General features: G+C 59.8%; 2 protein-coding genes and 1 non-coding gene across 10 annotated transcripts; 2 read left to right on the forward strand and 1 right to left on the reverse strand.

Moving 5' to 3' along the window:
• The first annotated feature begins 200 nt into the window (after window positions 1-200).
• Window positions 201-273, forward strand: TRNAG-CCC (transfer RNA glycine (anticodon CCC)). Its single transcript has one exon. It is a non-coding gene; the product is annotated as a tRNA-Gly (tRNA).
• An 841-nt stretch (window positions 274-1,114) lies between these two features.
• NTMT1 (N-terminal Xaa-Pro-Lys N-methyltransferase 1) lies at window positions 1,115-8,877 on the forward strand. Of its 7 annotated transcripts, XM_055541369.1 has the most exons (5): window positions 1,203-1,345; window positions 6,282-6,446; window positions 6,579-6,792; window positions 7,517-7,769; window positions 8,488-8,877. In XM_055541369.1, exons 3-5 carry the CDS (start codon window positions 6,631-6,633, stop codon window positions 8,742-8,744), a joined length of 672 nt encoding a protein of 223 aa, XP_055397344.1. In that variant the 5' UTR covers window positions 1,203-1,345; window positions 6,282-6,446; window positions 6,579-6,630; the 3' UTR covers window positions 8,745-8,877. The 7 variants fall into 7 exon arrangements, with proteins under 7 accessions (XP_055397348.1, XP_055397346.1, XP_055397343.1 ...); XM_055541373.1 differs by lacking the exons at window positions 1,203-1,345; window positions 6,282-6,446 and adding an exon at window positions 1,115-1,191; XM_055541371.1 differs by lacking the exon at window positions 6,282-6,446 and having other exon boundaries at window positions 1,186-1,265.
• Window positions 8,878-10,852: 1,975 nt separating this feature from the next.
• On the reverse strand, window positions 10,853-16,233 carry ASB6 (ankyrin repeat and SOCS box containing 6). 2 transcript variants are annotated; one of them, XM_055541376.1, is made up of 6 exons: window positions 15,972-16,233; window positions 14,734-14,915; window positions 13,669-13,775; window positions 13,465-13,573; window positions 12,427-12,513; window positions 10,853-12,326 (listed from the first exon to the last, which is right to left on the reverse strand). In XM_055541376.1, the coding sequence occupies exons 1-6, from the start codon at window positions 16,082-16,084 to the stop codon at window positions 11,659-11,661; spliced, it is 1,266 nt and encodes a 421-aa protein (XP_055397351.1). In that variant the 5' UTR covers window positions 16,085-16,233; the 3' UTR covers window positions 10,853-11,658. The 2 variants fall into 2 exon arrangements, with proteins under 2 accessions (XP_055397351.1, XP_055397352.1); XM_055541377.1 differs by lacking the exon at window positions 14,734-14,915.
• Between the last annotated feature and the right edge of the window lie 2,089 nt (window positions 16,234-18,322).

The following is an 18,322-nucleotide window of genomic DNA, read 5'->3' on the forward strand; positions in this document are numbered from 1 at the left end:
GCCCAAGATTTATCCTCCTGCCGTAGAGGTGTGGAAAATGAAGCTTGGGTGAGGGGTCCAAGGCCAGGGAACCAAGTCTAAACTGGTGTGCCCTAGGGAGTCGGACATGACTGAGCGACTGAAGTGAACTGAACTGAACTGAAGGGAGGATGCTACATAATATGGACAGATCTGGGGACTCAATAGCAGGTCGGGGGACTTCCCTGGTGGTCCAGTGGCTAAAACTCTGTACTCCCAATGCAGGGGGCCCAGGTTCAATCCCTGGTCAGGGAACTAGATCCCAAATGCAACAACTAAGAGCCCACATGCTGCAACTAAGATCCAGCTCAGCCAAATAAATATTTTTTAAAAAAAGGTGGGGCTTTTCAGGGCACCCCACTGCCCCACCGTAGCTTTCACTTCATTACAGCAAACACACTGTAAGCACCTCCTGTGTGCAGTGTCCAGGAGGCACTGTAAATCTAAGCCAGGATGTCAGTTTAGGAAAAAAGAATTTATGATAAATATTGTGAATACTATGCTATACATGAATACCTTGACGAATATTATGAATCAGTTTCTATTTACTGACAGCCGGCTCCAAACACTGGGCTGAAGGCTCAACTCACAATATCTCACAGGTGTAACCCTCCGAGCATTGAAAAATGAGTAATTATTCTGTGCATCTGGCGGAAGAAGAGACTGAGGCTTGGAGAGGTTCCCAAGGTCTTCTACCTGCAAACTCACATGTTCATCTCGACTGCTTCAGGGACCAATTCAGAATTTGTGTATGGGAGGAACCTAGGAGAGGGCAACCTTTTCGAAATGGAAACTTCATGGCCTTGTTCTGCTTATTTGGAGTGGCAACCCCTTGGCACTGTCAAGGGTATTTTTTCCTTTACTTTTTTTTTTTTTGGATCTGTATATTTTAAGGATGTTAATTGTTATGGGTAGAGTCAAGGCTTGAATAAGGCTCTCTCCCCCGCCTCTTTATTTTGTAACCCAGTGGAAGACCCACAAAACGCTCTTTTCAGGCCTCCTCCAAATGAGCTGGTGCACAAGCCGGAAGCGGGATAAGCTCTTCGCTTTGGCTCTTTAGAAGCAGGGAAGTTCTCGAGTTAGGGCAGAAGCCCAAGGGGGCGGTGGGGCGGGGACAAGTGGCGCGCGGGGCGGAGCCCGACGCAGCCCTGCCCCCAGAAGCGCGGAAGTGACGTAAGTGGGGAAAAGCGGCGCGCGCCGCGAGGTGTAGCTTCCAGCCGAGGTTGGACGGAGCTGGTCGTGGGCAGGTGGGGGGTCTTCGGCGCCGCCGCCCCCCTTTTCCGCTTCCCCGTCCTCTTCTCCCGCGTCCCGGGAGCCCCCACCTGGGGTGAGTAGCGCGAGGCGGAGCGGGGTGGGGGGCGGAGACAGCGGCCGCCGGGAGAGGGGAGGCCCCGGACCCCAACCGCCTGGGTCCCCTGAAGCCTCCCCGGCTCCTCACGTGACCCGAGCGCGATCGGGCTCGGCCCCACGTGCGCGCTCGCGGAAGGTCCGCCGGCCGGCCCTGGGCCCCCGGGGTCCCGGGGTGGAGGAAGGCTGAGACCCCGCAAGCCTGATCAGGGCACTGCCCCCACGCCGAACCCCGCCGCCTCAAGTTCCTTTCCCTGTTTGAGCCTCAGTTTCCCCTGTGACAGACGGGTAAGGCGCGCACCCGCAAAGGAGGGTGGGTGTGAGTATTCAGGAAGAGCGCTCGGATCACAGTCGGGCACAGGGTATCGTGCTCGTTACCCAGGCGCCGCTCTCATATTTCACCTTGGACCCTACCCCAGTGACGGCTCAACAGAGGTGCTATTTCAAAAGACAGCCCGCCGGCCCCCCGAGGCCTTGGAGCCAAGGTCAGCCTGTTGGCAGAGAGGCTGCCATAAATCTGAAGGCCCAGGCCCTGCTGCCAAGTCAGCTGCGACCTCTCTCTGGATCTGGTGTGTCTGTAAGACAAGGGTTAGAAACAGCTGGTGTCAGAGGCCCTGCCGGTGGGGCCGGGCTGTACTGCACATGGTCTGGATGTAGAGTCTGCTCAGTGAGATGGCCTGAGCCCCTGGGAGAAAGGGGACCTTGAGCGGGGTCAGAAGTCTGGATTCTGTCCTTGTTCTGTTCCTGGTTTCGTGTGTGTGTGTGCATTGCTCCATTTTAGTGAATGGTTTTTCTGTGTGTACCAGGGACTTTGGGAGGGTTGGAAGTAAATACATGTGGCATGCTTTGGTGGCCACCAGAAGCCCTGGAGTCACCAAAACCTTGGGGGTTTCTGTGCCTGCGTGGCCGGAGGCTCGCTCCCCTCTGCTGCCATTGGCAGAGCCATTTGAGCGACTGGATTGACCACCCTGCAGTAGCAGTGATAATCCCTTAGGTGTGACCAACATGCCACGGTTTATAGGGGCCTTTCAGCACATTTTCTCATTAGATCTTCACACTTAGCAGAGAGAATTGATAAGCATCTCATCACATTTAATCATCACAGCCCTCCTGTAACGTCAATATTGTTCCCATTTTATAGATAAAGACACCTACTTAACTGAGGTTGTGTCTTATCTGAGCTTACACAGCCAGTGAGGGGAGAGCCAGTGTTCAGACCTGGTTCATTCACCATCAGAGTTTAATCCCCTCCCCTCTTCCTTGCGTCTTCCTTGTTCCCTCCCTTACGACATGATTCCTTTAAATGTCAAGGTCCCCTGAATAATCTCATTTACAAGAATTCCACTTACAGGTAGGGACAGTTCAGACACCATTTTCTGTCACGGATCCTGGAAGAAGAGTAGTTGCTGGGGCGGCTGCCCAGGGTCGCCCTAAACACCTTGGGGTGGGGAGATGACCATGAAGGATGCCCAGACACATTCCACTCTGAGAAGCAGAAGTTCCCTAATGAGCAAAGGGTCTCTTTTCTCCTCCGAGCTCGTTTAGAGCACTCACAAAACCAGACTGTGTCCAGGCCCCTTCACATCCCTGCAGCCACATGGCTCCTTCCTATGATCTGGACTGAGTGTAGGAGGACTTCTTGGAGTTTGATCAATAACACTGCTGTCCCCTCTGACTCCTAGGGACCTCCTGTCCACCCCAGTCTGGATGCCAGGAGGTACAGTGTAGACAGGGCCCCAGAAGTCATGTTTACTAATGAATCTAAGCTGTTAGAACAAATGTCAAAGTCACCCTTGCCATTTCCCAGGCTGGATGTGCCTCCCTGGCTTATTCCCAGACTCTGCCTGTAAGTGGAATTCTTGTCAATGAGATTATTCAGGGGACCTTGACATTTAAAGGAATCGTGTTGTACGGCTTTTGGTAAAGCAAAAAATTATACTGTCAGTAAAGGGCTTCAGTGTTATCAGATTGGAACGGTTACATCTTTGTAGGATTTTCTGAAAAGTACAGAATGGCTGTAGCCGCACAAAGGTCCTTCTTTGATTCTTGAGCAACCAGTTAGTAAATCGCCCCCTTGTATCAGGTCTGAGGCTAATGGTGTGTGAGGCAGTGTCCCTGCGCCCAGGAGCCTTGTCTGCTGGGAGGAAGGGCAAACAACAGGCAGAGGGAGAGAGTGCACCCCGGGGGCGTCTGGCCCACAATTATTCTGTTCATTTGATCGGCAGGGACTTTTGTTGAATACCTATGAGCTGTGTGGAATGCAAGAGAAATACAATGATCCATTCCAGGGTGTCGCCACTGCTTTCTCATGCAGTTCCCAGTCCAGTGGGGAGAAAGAGACAAGTACAGAACCAGAAGTTTATCTGAGGGGGACAGGGTCGAACTACCGGCAGTTTGTCTGTGGGGGAGCACTGCTGTGTGGTGTGGAAGAGCTGGCTTTGGCGCGCTCCTTCCTGGGTGGCGGTCAGGGCCCAGTGGGACGCTGTGACAGAGTTGCCGTGGCCCCTGTTGGCCAGGGCCAGGGACGCCACTTGGCCTTGCTGACCCCACCCACGTAAGCCACCCCCAAACCCAATCAAGTTACGTGGTGATGTTCAAGCGGGCGGCCCCTCCCGTCAGTTGCCAGGGAGCCACTGCCACTCTGCCGCAGCTAGCGTGCTTGGGGACTGGCGGGTCTCTGCATCCTTTCGCTGCGCGTGTCCCTCTGGGTTGGGGGGACAAGAGCCCATTCTCACAAGCAGCATGCGACGTCCTTGTTCTGATTGGGGTGGGTAGTAGCTTCAGGGGTTGGGACACGGGTGTGGGACACTGCCATGATTGGGGTGGGGGGACAGTATTTGGAACCCAGGCCCCCCCGGCCTGTTACCCCAGAGGGGCTCTTGGGCAGGTGCAATAACTGGAGCCATCGTCACCGGGGTCCCAGGCCCCGCGCCTGCCCAGGGAAGCGGGGATCTGTCTGAGAGCTGACTCAGGAGCCCGTGGAAGGACCGGAGCAGGGGCCTCCGGGAGCGGAAGGGGCCTCCGAGGGTGGGACCTTGGCCGACCCCAGTTGTGCTTGTAGATCTCTCGGCCCTCCTCTGTTCCTCGGAAGGCCAGCATGTGAGAAAGCCCGGATCCGTGGAGGAGGCGGCCCCCTGCCCAGCAGCTCTCACCTGCCAGGCCGGGCCCTCCCTGGTGACCGCACTCACTGGTGGGGTCTCTGGAAGGGGCTGGCCATGGCAGAAGTGGAACTGCATCAAGGAGCCGTGTCTCTGAGTTGTTTGCGCGGGGCACGCCTGCTGCTTCTGGAAGGTTCCTTCTGGGACAAGTTCAGAATACAGGTGTGGGTTGGAGGCTGGCGACAGACACAGGAGTGAAAGATCTTCAGCACGCCTCATGTTTTGTCTCCCTTCTCTCCTCCTAGTCTCCAGGCTGCGTCCTGAAGGCCCGTGCTGTCCTCAGGGCACTTTCCCATTACTTCCCTTGAGGCATTCCTTGGTCTTAGGGGGTTCTCAGCTCTTTTGCAGGATTGTACCGGCGGGGCGGGGTGGGCTTAACTTCAGCCCCGTGGAGTTCTGTTAAGGGGGCGGAGTGAAGCCCCCGGAGCACAGAGGCGCACAGCTTTCCTATAGGACGGGGGCGGGGGAGGGGTGCTGCCACCTCTGCACCGAGTGACCCGTGTGGGCTCGGTGCTGGGACGCAGTGGTGAAAAGGCCCTGCCTGAGGGACTTCCATTCCTCGCAGGCCAGATAGTCAGTAAACAGCTCATTTCAGAAAGAAACACACGCTGTGAAGGCAGCAGCCGTGGGACGTGGGTAAGGATGTGGGAGGAAGGCACCTCGGCGGGTCAGGGCAGGCCTCTGGGGGGAGATGGCACTCAAGCTGAGACGTGTGGTGGCAGTGAGCCGCCCACGCGGGGGGTGGGGGGGGGGCTGGGGCGTGGCAGGTGCACGGGCCTCCCGGCCTCGGGCAGGGACCCTGACCTGGCCGCACCTTCCCACGCTGCCCCCGCTCCATCCCCAGGCTGGGTCCCCGCACACCCTCACCCTTCAGAAACTCACCTGATCGCTTCCCCGTTGGTGACACCTGGCAGCCAGCTGGGCCAGCCCTCTGTGTGGCATGCACGCCACGCCGTCTCTGCTCTGCCCCTGTCCCCACCTAGAGTGTTCCTTGTCCTCAGGGCCCAGCTCAGGGCTTGCCTTCTCTCAGCTGCTGCCCCACCTGCCATTCGGAAGGGACTTCTTCATCCCTCGAGTTCCCATAGCACTTTCTGTCCCAGTGAGAGGCCTCGTTTCTGCGTTGTGTTTGCACTGGTTCCATTCGGGGAGCGGGCTGTATCTGGACCAGCCCTGTGCACGGAGAGCATCTATAGACTAGTGTTGTCCATGGGGAGAGGTGACCCTCCCTGCCCCGTGTGGCACAGCCCAGCCGGCGGGTGTGGGGCGCTGTGGGCCTCTGTTCTGCTGTGGGGGCCTGGCCGTCTGCTGGTCCTCTCACCCGGGAGTCCACTCAGCTGCCAACACTGCCTTCTGGAATCTCACGTCTCAGGCCACTTCGTGCTTAACCCGGAGTAGTTGCAGCTCGCTGCCCTTTGGAGTGAAGGCTGAGTTGGCAACCATGACCTAGAGGACCCCGAGTTTCCCCTTGGAAGAGCCCCTCGCCCTTGCGTCTTCCCAGTTGCTGTGCGAATGTGTCCTCCTCCCTGGTGTCGGCTGCTGTGTCACATCCCCTGGCGCCCGTCATCTGCCCGCCCCTGTGCCCCTCTGTGGCCCTCACGCACGGTGGTGTGTGTCCGCCTGCCTCTCTCCCTGTTCGCAGCACTGCACCCCGTGGCGAGCCTATCCACATGCTCATGACCGAAGCTAGGAGGCGGGGTCCTCGGGGTCCCAGAGAGGCTGGAGGCTTCAGTTCCGTGCTTTGCTCTCCTTTAACCGTAGATCAGGATCCTGTCTACCGTGGGGTCAGAAGCTACCAGGTCAGGTGTCCTGTCGGGAAAGGAAAGATGGAGAAGCCAGGACGCCGGGTCTCCTGCTCTGACATGAAGATAGCTTTGCGAAACGACTTAAATACGGCTCTTGTCAGGAGGCACTGCCCTCCGAGGGGTAGGAGCGGGCGGGGGTTGGAGGGGGCAGCCACTCCTCGGCATCAGACAGGATCGCGTGACCAGTAGCAGCCATGCCAGGAGACCGGGGCCCGAAACCTGGGTGCTTCACCCACTTCCCTTTCCTTCTCAGGAACCGCCAGTGCTGAGTTTGGTGCCTGGGCAGAGACGCGGCTGCTGACAGCATGACAAGCGAGGTGATCGAGGACGAGAAGCAGTTCTACTCCAAGGCCAAGACGTACTGGAAGGAGGTCCCGGCCACCGTGGACGGCATGCTCGGGGGGTATGGCCACATCTCCAGCATCGACATCAACAGCTCCCGGAAGTTCCTGCAGAGGTTTCTGAGGGTAGGCAGGTCCGGTGTGCTCTCCAGGAGGAGAGCCCACGTCCACCACCCAGGCTTTGACGAGCGGGTGGGGCGGGCCAGCTCGTAGGCTTTGCTGCAAGGTCCCCAGCCAGGAGCCGGCTGTCATGCCGGGGCCTCTTGGTGCCGGAACAGAGCAGCCTTCTCGCAAACTGTTCCATTTTTCCAGAGGCGGAAACCTTTGCTCTCTTGCCATGTTTGCAAAAATCTGGGCTGTAGGTGTTGGCCGGTCTGCTGAACACAGACTCCCACTTTCTTGTCCTGCCACTGCCTCCGTGCCAGGCTGGCAGCGCTGTGGCCAGAGCCTCCCCAGGCCCGCCTCCCTGCCTCTCCCTCGGCACACACCGTGGCTGCTGTTGCCCCCTGCTCCACCCGCGTGCCAGCCTCCCAGGTGTGCTCACTGAGTGCCCTCTTCCTCCTTTCACTGCTTCTCTCCACGGCCCTTGTGACGGGAGTCTCGGGAGCGAGAGGAGATGAGTGCATCTATTCGAGTTAACACCTTTAAGTGGAGGTTGGCTTTCATCTCAGGAACATGTGACCCAGAAAACGGCTGTGCTGTGCTCACACCCACCGCCAGCGCCACCCATGCCAGCCACCAGCCTGTGCTGATCTGAGTAGTTCTGGGGGCTCACAAGGAAAGGCCCTTTGCAGAGGAGTCTCCCTGGCTTCTAACCCTTCTCTTCAGCCTGTCTTCTCTGCTGCTTCAGGAAGGCCCGAACAAGACGGGGACCTCATACGCCCTGGACTGTGGAGCCGGCATTGGGAGGATCACCAAGCGGCTGCTCTTGCCTCTCTTCGGAGTGGTGGACATGGTGGACGTAACAGAGGACTTCCTGGTCAAGGCTAAGACCTACCTGGGCGAGGAGGGCAAGCGAGTGAGGAACTTCTTCTGCTGCGGCCTGCAGGACTTCAGCCCCGAGCCACAGTCATACGATGTGATCTGGATCCAGTGGGTGATAGGTGAGCCTGTCGCGCCTCTCTGCACCTTCCTGCCCATCTCTGCTCCTGCGGGTGGGGGGCCAGAGGCTCCTCAACTCCTCCCTCCCTGGGGCTCCACCTCAAAGGCTCATTTGTTTCCACATTTTGTTTCAACTCAGTATCTGCTGCAACCCATTTGGGGGCAGTTTTTTGCTGAAAAAAATATTTAATTTTCAAGTTTTAACTGCATTCAAAGAATGTGGAAATGAGTTTTTCTAAGGAAGGGGTTTTTAGAAGTGGAAGCCTCGGCCGCCCACCGTGCTGTCTGTGGGGAGCGAGCCCTGCCCTGCTGTCCTGGCCTGCACCCACTTAGCCTGACGGCACAATCGGGGTGCTCTTCTAGGGTTGCCCACCTGGCAGCAGGCCTCCCCACTGCAAGCTCGGTGGCCCAGGCCTGCCCAGAGCCCACGGGGTCCAGCCCTGAGTTCTGTTTGGGGTTGTGATGTAGGTGAGGAACTCAGCTGGGTGCACGCCGCTGGCAAAGGTTAGGAGTGGGGGTGGAGGGCAGGTGTGGGGCAGGTGGCTTCTGAGCCCATTTCCGCTCAAAGTGGGGTTTGGTGAGCCCCCTCAGGGCTGTTGAGAGCCAGCGCGCCCTGTGTGTTCTGCACAGTCAGCACTCAGGAAGGCAGCAGAGGTGCCGAAGGCCAGGCAGGGCCAGCGGGGCCTGCCTCTCCCTGGTGACAGCCTCTGCTTCCCCCAGGCCACCTGACCGATCAGCATCTGGCCGAGTTCCTGCGGCGCTGCAAGCGGGGCCTGCGCCCCAATGGCATTATTGTCATCAAGGACAACATGGCCCAGGAGGGCGTCATCCTGGACGACGTGGACAGCAGCGTGTGCCGCGCCCTGGACGTGGTGCACAGGATCGTCCGCAGCGCAGGCCTCAGCCTCCTGGCCCAGGAGCGGCAGGAGAACCTCCCAGACGAGATCTACCACGTCTACAGCCTCGCCCTGAGATGAGCGGGCCAGCGGAGCGAGGGACCAGTGTGGGGCCAGGGACTGGCGGCCAGGCAAGGCCCAGAAGCGCCACGTTGATGGTTTGGGAGTGTTGAGCGGGGTCACTAAATATACCTGTCTGCCGTCCACTGCCAAACAGGCTGTTTTTCAAAAAGGCATAAGGGAACCCGGTCCGGAGGGGTGCTGCTGGATGGGGCGGTGAGGCTGCAGCGAGGTGGGGACTGGGCGACCCCTGGGCCCCTGTGCTCCCATCAGAAGCGAGAGTGAGTCCCTCACCTCCAGGACACTGGCTGGCCCTCCAGTCACAGGCCTGGCTGCCTCAGGAGGAAGAGAATGACCCTTAATGAAGTTGCTGAGGACTGTGTCTCGGGGTTGGAGGGGAGCTGGGGCTGTGGGGCCTGCAGCTCCAGACCTCCTGGCTGCCAGAGCCCACGCGGCACCTGCTGAATTGTGGGGATGGGGGCACGTCCATGTTCCTGGTGCTGTTGGGAGATGAGGGGATGTCGACGTTCCTGGTGCTGTTGGTGGATGGGGCATATCTACGTTCCTGGCGCTCGTGGGGGCTGGGGGCATGTCCATGTTCCTGGTGCTGTTGGGGGCTAGGGGCCTGTCCACGTTCCTGGTGCTGTTGGTGGATGGGGCATGTCCCGTTCCTGGTGCTGGTGGGGGATGGGGCCGTGTCCATGTTCCTGGTGCTCTTGGGGGATGGGGCATGTCCACGTTCCTGGTGCTCGTGGGGGATGGGGCATGTCCATGTTCCTGGTGCTGTTGTGAGATGGGGGCATGTCCATGTTCCTGGTGCTGGTGGGGGATGGGGCATGTCCACGTTCCTGGTGCTGTTGTGAGATGGGGGCATGTCCACGTTCCTGGTGCTGGTGGGGGCTGGGGGCATGTCCACGTTCCTGGTGCTGTTGGGGGCTGGGGGCCTGTGCACGTCCCTGGTGCTGTTGGGGGCCGGGGGCATGTCCACGTTCCTGGTGTTCTTGGGGGCCGGGGGCATGTCCACGTTCCTGGTGCTGGTGGGGGATGGGGGCGTGTCCATGTTCCTGGTGCTGGTGGGGGATGGGGGCGTGTCCACGTTCCTGGTGCTGGTGGGGGATGGGGCCGTGTCCACGTTCCTGGTGCTCTTGGGGGATGGGGCATGTCCACGTTCCTGGTGCTGTTGGGGGCTGGGGGCATGTCCACGTTCCTGGTGCTGTTGGGGGCTGGGGGCCTGTCCACGTCCCTGGTGCTCTTGGGGGCCGGGGGCATGTCCACGTTCCTGGTGTTCTTGGGGGCCCGGGGCACGTCCACGTTCCTGGTGCTGGTGGGGGATGGGGGCATGTCCGTGTTCCTGGTGCTGGTGGGGGATGGGGGCATGTCCGTGTTCCTGGTGCTGGTGGGGGATGGGGGCGTGTCCACGTTCCTGGTGCTGGTGGGGGATGGGGGCGTGTCCACGTTCCTGGTGCTGGTGGGGGATGGGGGCATGTCCGTGTTCCTGGTGCTGGTGGGAGATGGGGGCGTGTCCACGTTCCTGGTGTTCTTGGGGGCCCTGGGCACGTCCACGTTCCTGGTGCTGGTGGGGGATGGGGGCGTGTCCACGTTCCTGGTGCTGGTGGGGGATGGGGGCACGTCCGTGTTCCTGGTGCTGGTGGGGGATGGGGGCATGTCCATGTTCCTGGTGCTGGTGGGGGATGGGGGCATGTCCGTGTTCCTGGTGCTGTTGTGAGATGGGGGCATGTCCATGTTCCTGGTGCTGGTGGGGGATGGGGGCACGTCCGTGTTCCTGGTGCTGGTGGGGATGGGGCCCTGGCGTCCTAACTTGATGGTCACTGCAGCCTGCGGCAAGGGGAGAGGCCAGAGCGTCACTCCTGGCTGTGCCTCTGGCTCCTCCTTGGGGGGCATTTTCAGTCAAAAATAAAAGGGTAAAAGGCCTATACTGGAGAGGCCCTCGCCTGTCTGGAGTGGTGCTCGTCTTTACTGGGACCACCATGTCGAGCAGTTTGCAAACTGCTCTAAGCGTGGCATCTTGTGCCTTCCACCCCTCCCTCCCAGCTGCTGTGGGATCCTTTATCCTGAACTCAGGGAAGGCGGTGGGCGCGTGTGTGTGAATGTTACTGAGGACCTCTAAGGCCAAGAGAAATCAGTTTAATTTATAAATATATCCTTTAGTCCCCTCAGCTTATCTCCAAGGCAGTTACACAATTCACAATAACCACCTTGTGGGACCCGCAGGCAGCCTGGTGAGGGCTCAACACAGGGCGGAGGTTGGCTTTCAGCCTTGGTAGCTTTTCCCATCAGATGAGCCCTCATGACGTGAGACATTTCAGAAAGACAGCCCATGGTCATGCGTGATTGCTTTTTAGAAGGCTTGGTCCCCAAACCCCAGGTTTGGCACAAACAGCTGCCACCAGAGCACGGCCCTGCCCCTTGGTAGGCAGGGTGGTGGGTGGCTGGGCCCCAGAGCTATAGAAGCTGGCCAGTTAGCTCAGCTCTCTCCCTACCTGCCCCAAAGCTCTTATGTTTTTGACAGAATCTTGAGTGAAGAGTCAAGGATCTCGGCTGGGCTGCACCCCACAGGCCCCTCCGGGCGTCTCCACACGGGCCGGGCCAGGCCGGCTTCCTCAGGAGGGCACGGGCGTGGAGCCCCCTTGCTTCTCTCAGTGCTTGGCACTCCCTCCCATCAGGAGGGTCTGTGCTTGTCCTAAACCCTGTCCCTGGTTCCACTGTGGGCCGAGGCTCGGAGTCGCTCCCAGGGGAAGCGGGGGCAGTCTCCCTGCAGAGAGAGGCCTTCCCCCGCTGGAGCGCTTGCAGCCGCCTGGCTCCACCCTGCACCTTCTGACAGGTGGACCGAAGGCCTTCCCCTCGGGCTGCCCTGGTACTTGAATCACCCACAGGCCGACGGGGCTGCCCAGACCCCGCCCCGCAGCCCGGATGGTCAGAGGTCGTCCTCGACGGCACCACTGTGCTCGCTGAGGAGGTACCACTTGAGCCTGTCGGGCAGAGGCAGGGCCTTGACCTTGGCGTCCACGGGCCACGGCTGAAGGCAGAGGCGGATGCACACGCGGCACAGGTGCTTGAGGGGCGGCGGGCAGCTCCCCAGCTGCCTCAGGGAAGAGTGCAGGGCCTGGATCTTCTCCGCCAGGCTGCCCACGGGGTGGATGTCGAAGCTCTCGGGCAGCCGCAGCTTCTGGGAATTGGTCACCATGAGATCCAGCACGGTCTCCGCCTTGCGCAGCAGGTCCGCGTGGCTCTCGTCCTCCGCGCAGCCCGGGTGGGAGCAGAGCCTCTCGAAGATGATGTGGAAGCCGGACCAGCAGGACGCGCCGTGCAGGGAGCAGTTGTAGGCGGCTCCCGACTCCAGCAGGAAGCGCAGCAGGGGGAAGTGGAGCTTGAAGCTCTTGAGGCAGATGTGCGTGAGGGACTCGTGGGCCGGGCACTCGCTGGGGTCGGCGCCGTGGGCCAGCAGCAGCTGCGTGACTTGGAAGCAGAAGCGATTGATCAGCTGGGCCTCCTCTTTGTCGCCTCCCACCGTCTCGCCCAGTAGGAAGATGATGCAGGTGAACACTGTGTCCCCGTCTTTGGTCGTGGCCTTGACGTCCGCCCCTAGGAGAGCCAGGAGGGGGAAGAAGGTGGGAGGAGGCCTTTGGCCAGCGGAGCCACGCCTCACGGACCAGGGGGAGCCGCGTGGAAGGGTGGGGCTCACCTCCTTCCAGCAGGAGCCGGATGTTCTCGGTGTTATGGACCTGCACCCCGTCACTGCTGGCCAGAGCGTGGAGCAGGGCCGTCTTACCTAGAGGGGGAGAGCTGGTGAGGCGGGGAGTGGGGGCTGGGGAAGCCGAGGTCAGGCCAGGCCGGCCCAGGGGTGGGAGAGGAAATACCCTCAGGTCCAGATACTGAAGGCTAAAAACAACTGATCTGGGGGATTTCCCTGTGGCCTAGTGACTAGGACTCTGTGCACCCAATGCTGGGGGTCTGGATTTGGTACCGGGTCAGGGAACTAGATCCCACGTGCAACAACTCAGACCTGGTGCAGCCAAATGAAAAAAAAAACCAAAACTGATCTCGGGCTTCCCTGGCGACTCAGTGGTAAAGAATCCACCTCAGTGCAGGAGACACAGGTTTGATCCCTGGTCTGGAAGATCCCATATCCGCAGAGCAACTAAGACCGTGCTGGAGAGCCCGGGAGCCATAGCTCCTGAGTCCACGCGCTCTAGGGCCAGTGTTCCACAAGAGAAGCCTCCGAAACGGAAAGCCTGCACACTGCAACCAGAAAGTTGCCCCCACTCGCCACAGCTAAACAGACGTCCACATACCAACAAAGACCCAGCACAGCCAAAAACAAAACACCAAACTGACCTCTCAGCTACGGCTGAGGGTGACAAGTTTCTGGCCTTTTTCTCTCCACCGACACAAACATTGGACCAGAAGGGCCAGGAGGAGGAAGATTTTTCTGGACCCTGAGATGCTATCTGAGACCCAGCCTGGGTGGAAGGAAGCCCCGTCATTCAGGAGCTGAGCACACAGGTCCAGCTCCTGCAGACACCCTCGTGGGGCCAAGATGCATTGCCTCCCGAGCTTCTGTGAGTCAGCAGAAGACACCAGCGCGCACCAGCCGTGCTCTGCCATCAGACGGGCTGCCTCCAGCCTGCCTGCCGAGCCGTCACCCCAGCACACCCGGGGTGACCTCACGAGGCAGCCTATCCTGCCCCAGCCTATCCTGCCTTTCTCCGGGAGCACCCACCATGCTTGTCGGCCGCATTGACGTCTGCTCCGAGGTCCAGGAGGCGTTGCAGGCAGGGCAGGCGCTCCGGCTCCTCGCTGGCCAGGTCCAGGGGGCTGCTCTCGTGGATCTGAGCCGAGAAAGCACAGCCAGGTTGGCCCTGGGGCCTGTGAGCGGCTCAGGGCCCCGGCCACATCCCTCCTCCAGAGCAGGGCTGGCTCTTACCCGGTCCCTCCGGTTGATGTCGGCCCCGTGGCGCACCAGCAGCTCCAGCATGTCAGGCTGGTTTCGCAGGACGGCGATATGCAGCGCCGTGTAGTAGGTGACCGGGTCTGAAGGTGCAGACACAGCTCACATCAGTCCTGCCCATCAGCACCTTCTCACAGGATCCCAGGACCAGCCTGGCAGCCTAGCCCCAACGCTCCAACCCAAGGGCTCTTGGCACCACGAGGGGTCAGGACACAGCTGTCCTCGTTGGATGCTAGGGTGCTTGGAGTCAGGCCTAGGTTCGGGTCCTGGGGAGGCGTTCCAATGAATGGACAAGTACTTAATCTGGGTTTTAGTCCCTTTTGTAAAATAGGACCTAAAACAAAGCTGTGGGGAGGAACACCCACAAATGTTCAAAGCTGGGTCTCCCAAGTGACTGACTGCAGAATGCCTCCCCCAGCTCCTTGACCTCCCAGGAGCCCAGCAGCCTCTGAGCCTGTCCTCCAAAGGGGAGGAGAGACACGCCTGGCACGTCCTGTATCAGCACAAAAACCCCCATTTGGGAACAAGTCAGTCCTGAGTGTCTCCTGGCTGACCTTGCCTCCCGCCCCAGCCCCCCACCCAGGGCAAAACAAAAAGGGAAGGAAGATGGCTCCATCAGCACCTCCCGGGCACACCAGCCGGACGCCAACACCGTCAGTCCGTGATTTATGCCCAGTGTCTTATCTGTTTCCCCCCTCTCCCCGTGGCTCAGAACCAGCGGCAGAAAATTACTTTCCCTTAGCTCTGGGCACAGCGCCAGCAGCCCCATTTTCGCGTTAATGGAAGCAAGGACTTAGCTGGGAGCTGGAGGAAAGTTTGCTAAGTCAATCGCCTGATAGGAGCAGTGACAACCTTGCTCCTGATCAGAGGTGGTTAAGGGCCTCTGGGAAACCTGCAGGGGGTGGGAGGCCACCCAGTGTGGGCTTCCTCAGGCATCACCCCTGAGACAGATGAGGGCAGAGCCTGGAGGCCTGACCGCCCAACCCCGGCAGGCCACACTTAAGCCATCTATCCACCCCAGCCCTCCAGGCTCCGGAGGACCTTCAAAGTTGAGGTTGGCTCCATTCCGCAGGAGCACAGCGGCTGCGCGTGTCAGCCCCAGCTCGGCCATCTTCAGCAGGGCGTTGCTCACGCCTTCCTGGTAAAATGGCGAGTGGGCTTTTCTCTCCAGCAGCTCCGCGAGAACCAGGATGCGGCTCTCCTCGCTGGCGGCATAGCTGGGCCTGGGGCAGGAGAGAGGCCAGCTGAGGGTGGGACAAGCTGGCTGGGCACCCTGCAGGCAGGTGGCCTTTGGTCTCCTGCAGTCACCCCCCACTTCGCCCCCACCCCCACCCCAGGCAGGGCCCTGGCTCCATGGGGGCAGAAAGTCTCTTCCGAAAAGGTTGGTGAGAAAGAGGACCACGCAAGATCTTTTCAATGGAGCAGACTCCTCAGGCTTGCTGAGAAAGGACTGGGGCTGTCATCAACCTCCTTCCAAGTTACCCATACAACCTGGCCCCTGGCTTGGGTACAAAGCCTCATACACCTGCGCTGTCAGCACTCAAGGGAATCCTTGCGGCCAAGGGCAAGAACCAGACACCGACTGACCCGGGGCTGCAAAAGGTGCTGCACCCCAGCTCAGGCCACTCCGCAGCCAGGGCAGTCAGCAGACCTCCTGAAACCCGATCACACTCAGAGACGTTCGGTCCACCGAAGGCAGAGGGACGCAGAAAGCCCTTTGCTCCACAGCCCCAACCCGCCTACCGCCCTCGCCAATTCCAACTGATGCCCGAAGCACACCCCCGATCCGCCTCTCCTCGGCTCTTTTCTCCGCTCCACGTAAGGCAGTATATACCACTTTAACCACTGTCAGCCTCTTCTCTCCGGGAGCACGATCACCACGAAGGCTGAGGGTTTTAGCTCGCCAATGTAGCCTCTAAACGATGCTTTCTGAACAGCCTTCCTACAGGTTCACGTATGACAGACCCGCGCCTGTCTATACCAAACGGGAAACTCGGGGCTACAGAAAGCTCATCCCGCGCCGCCTTTACCGATTACACCCTGCTCCTCTGCAACTCCAGGTAGAGGGCACAGGACAGGCAGGGCGCAGGGTGCGGCGCTGAGGCAGAGGCCCTGCCGCCACCCCGCCCCACGGCCCTCCCTGAGCGGGCCGCGGCCGCCTCCACCCATCCCCGCCCGCCCTCGGTCTCATCTGACAGATGAAGACACCGCCCGCCATATTTATGGGGACAAGGAAAGGGGTGCCGCGCCGGTCTGAGGCGGGGGAGGGCGCGAGTTACCCGTCCAGGGGCTCCTGCCGCTCGGGGTCCTGGATGCCCAAGGAGCCCAGGATAGCATCCACGAGCGGCTGGTACTCGAAGATAATCCTCCGGAAGCCATGCAGGAACGGCATGGCGGCGGCCGCACCTTCCACCGAGGCCGAGACGCCGACTGGGGTGCGTCGCGGGGCCCGCAGTCCTGACCAGGTTCGGCCACTAGCTACGTCCAGTCCCCGGCCCCGCGCCCGGCTCGGTGCACCGCCCAACCCGGGGCTACGCGCCGGAAGTCATCCGCGCGCTTCCGGTCCGCTCAGGCCCCGGGGAAGGGACCGGGCGGCGGCGACAGCGCCCTCTGCGGGTTCGGAGGATCGCGGTGCGATTGGGCGCGCAAGCTAGGGGTGTCTTGTGGGGGCAGCCCGCAGGACTGGAGGACGCAGACCCGCAGCCAAGTCCGATCCCAGGCCTAGGCCCGCAAACTCCTTTCCCGGCCCGACCCGGCTCCACCTTGCTATCCCGCTCGCGGCCGCTGGGCGCCGTCCGAGCTCCGCCAATTGAGCGAGTACACACCGGCAGGATCCTTGCCCAGCTCCCAGGAAGGCTGGACCCCCGGTGCCCCCGACGTGGGTGGGAGTTGGGTCGGACCACGGCTGGGCCTGGCTTTCACCTTCTCCCCACACTGACTGGACTACACCCACCCCGACGGGCGATGGGGACGATTCCTTAGCCCTTGCAGCCTACTGGGGCTTCTTCCACTTTCTGCCTTGAGGGACTCAATGAACTTTACTTTCTTCATTTGTAAAATGGGGATAATCAAACCCACGCAAGATCTTGGGTCAAGAGTTCTGTTACTGTCAGTCGAATCTAACAGGAAGGAGCCCAAGGCTGGGGCCACTTTTCTAGGGAGTAGTGTCTGGCCTTGGGCCTCGCATTCGAACGTCCACAACCTTGAGGCCCACGGTGGAGCCCTGATGTCTTCGTGATTCTGGAAAGACCGTCGTGCAGGGGTGCACCAGTCCCAGCCGCTCAGGTGGCAGCCTTGGTCTCCCATCGCCCCCCCACCCTCCACCACGTGGGCTTGGGAGTCTCTCCCACCTGACACGTGTCAGGGAAAGTCTTGTTGAAGGAAGTGGAAAACGTTTAGAGATGAATTTAAAGACAACCCCATGTGCCTACGATTAAACATTAAAAAATGGGTAGAGTAGGGCTCCCCAACCCCGCCCCGACCCCATCCACCAAGAAAAACCCAATCCAAAGCCTTCCAGGTCCAGCTGTGGGGACCCAGCAGGGTCCAGTATGCAGCAAGGGCTGGACAATTGCTTGCTTATAATTCTTCAGTTTACAAGGTTGTTGTGCAGATCAAGGGATGAACCTTTAAAATCCCCATCAGGTCTCAGAAGACCTAATTTTGCTTCCCCCTCCATTGCCTAAAGGAGCAAGAAAAGTGGTAGGGGGATCAGCAGGGAATCTTCCTGTAATTCAGGAGACCTGGGTTCAATCCCTGAGTCGGGAAGATCCCCTGGAAGAGGAAATGGCAACCCACTCCAGTATTCTTGCCTGGAGAATTCCACGGACAGAGGAGCCTGACCGACTACAGTCCATGGGGTCGCAAAAAGTTGGACACGACTAAGCGACTAACACACACACACACACACACACACACACACACACACACACACAGAGCAAGCTTGCCGGAAGGGGCTCCAGACCACAAAGTCCCTCATTCCCAGCACACGTCTGCCTTGGTTCTCACTCCAGGAAGAAGTATCTTCTCCTTAAGTAAAACTGGGAAATTTATTTTACTCATACAGAAGCGGAGGTTTCCCCCTTGTCTTCTAAAATCGGAAGACTGGACACCTGGGCCCAAATTCCTATCTGGCAACAAGATCCCTCTGGATGGGGCCCTTGCTCTGGTGTACCTCAGTCTCTGCAGGAGTTCCCCTGGGGGTCTGGGAATGCCTGCCTCTTTTTTGAAGGATTCACACTCCACCCCTCAATTGATCCCGGGGCCCTGAATGGCACAGGCACCCCCAGGTGACCTCCGGGTTTCACAGTGATCCCGAGTCACTTGCTCCATGGCACAGGTGAGGGGCCTAAGGGGCCTGGAGAAGGCTAGAGCACATGGTCAGTAACGACAGGAGGCCCATCTTCTAGACCATTCTATAGAGTCCAGGGCAGAACTGGGAGGGGTGGACATAGCCTGGCCTGAGGCCAGCCTCTACCCTGGCTTCATTCATTCCTTGCGACCGTGAGAACAAAGCACCAGGAACTGGGTGGCTTAAAACAACAGAAATCTGTTCTCTCCCAGTCCTGGGAGCCAGAACTCTGACCTCAAAGTGTCAGCAGGGCCATGCTCCCTCTGAAGACAATAGAGA

Source organism: Bubalus kerabau, chromosome 11 (genome assembly GCF_029407905.1).
Source record: "Bubalus kerabau isolate K-KA32 ecotype Philippines breed swamp buffalo chromosome 11, PCC_UOA_SB_1v2, whole genome shotgun sequence".
In the NCBI taxonomy this organism is placed as follows: domain Eukaryota; kingdom Metazoa; phylum Chordata; class Mammalia; order Artiodactyla; family Bovidae; genus Bubalus; species Bubalus kerabau.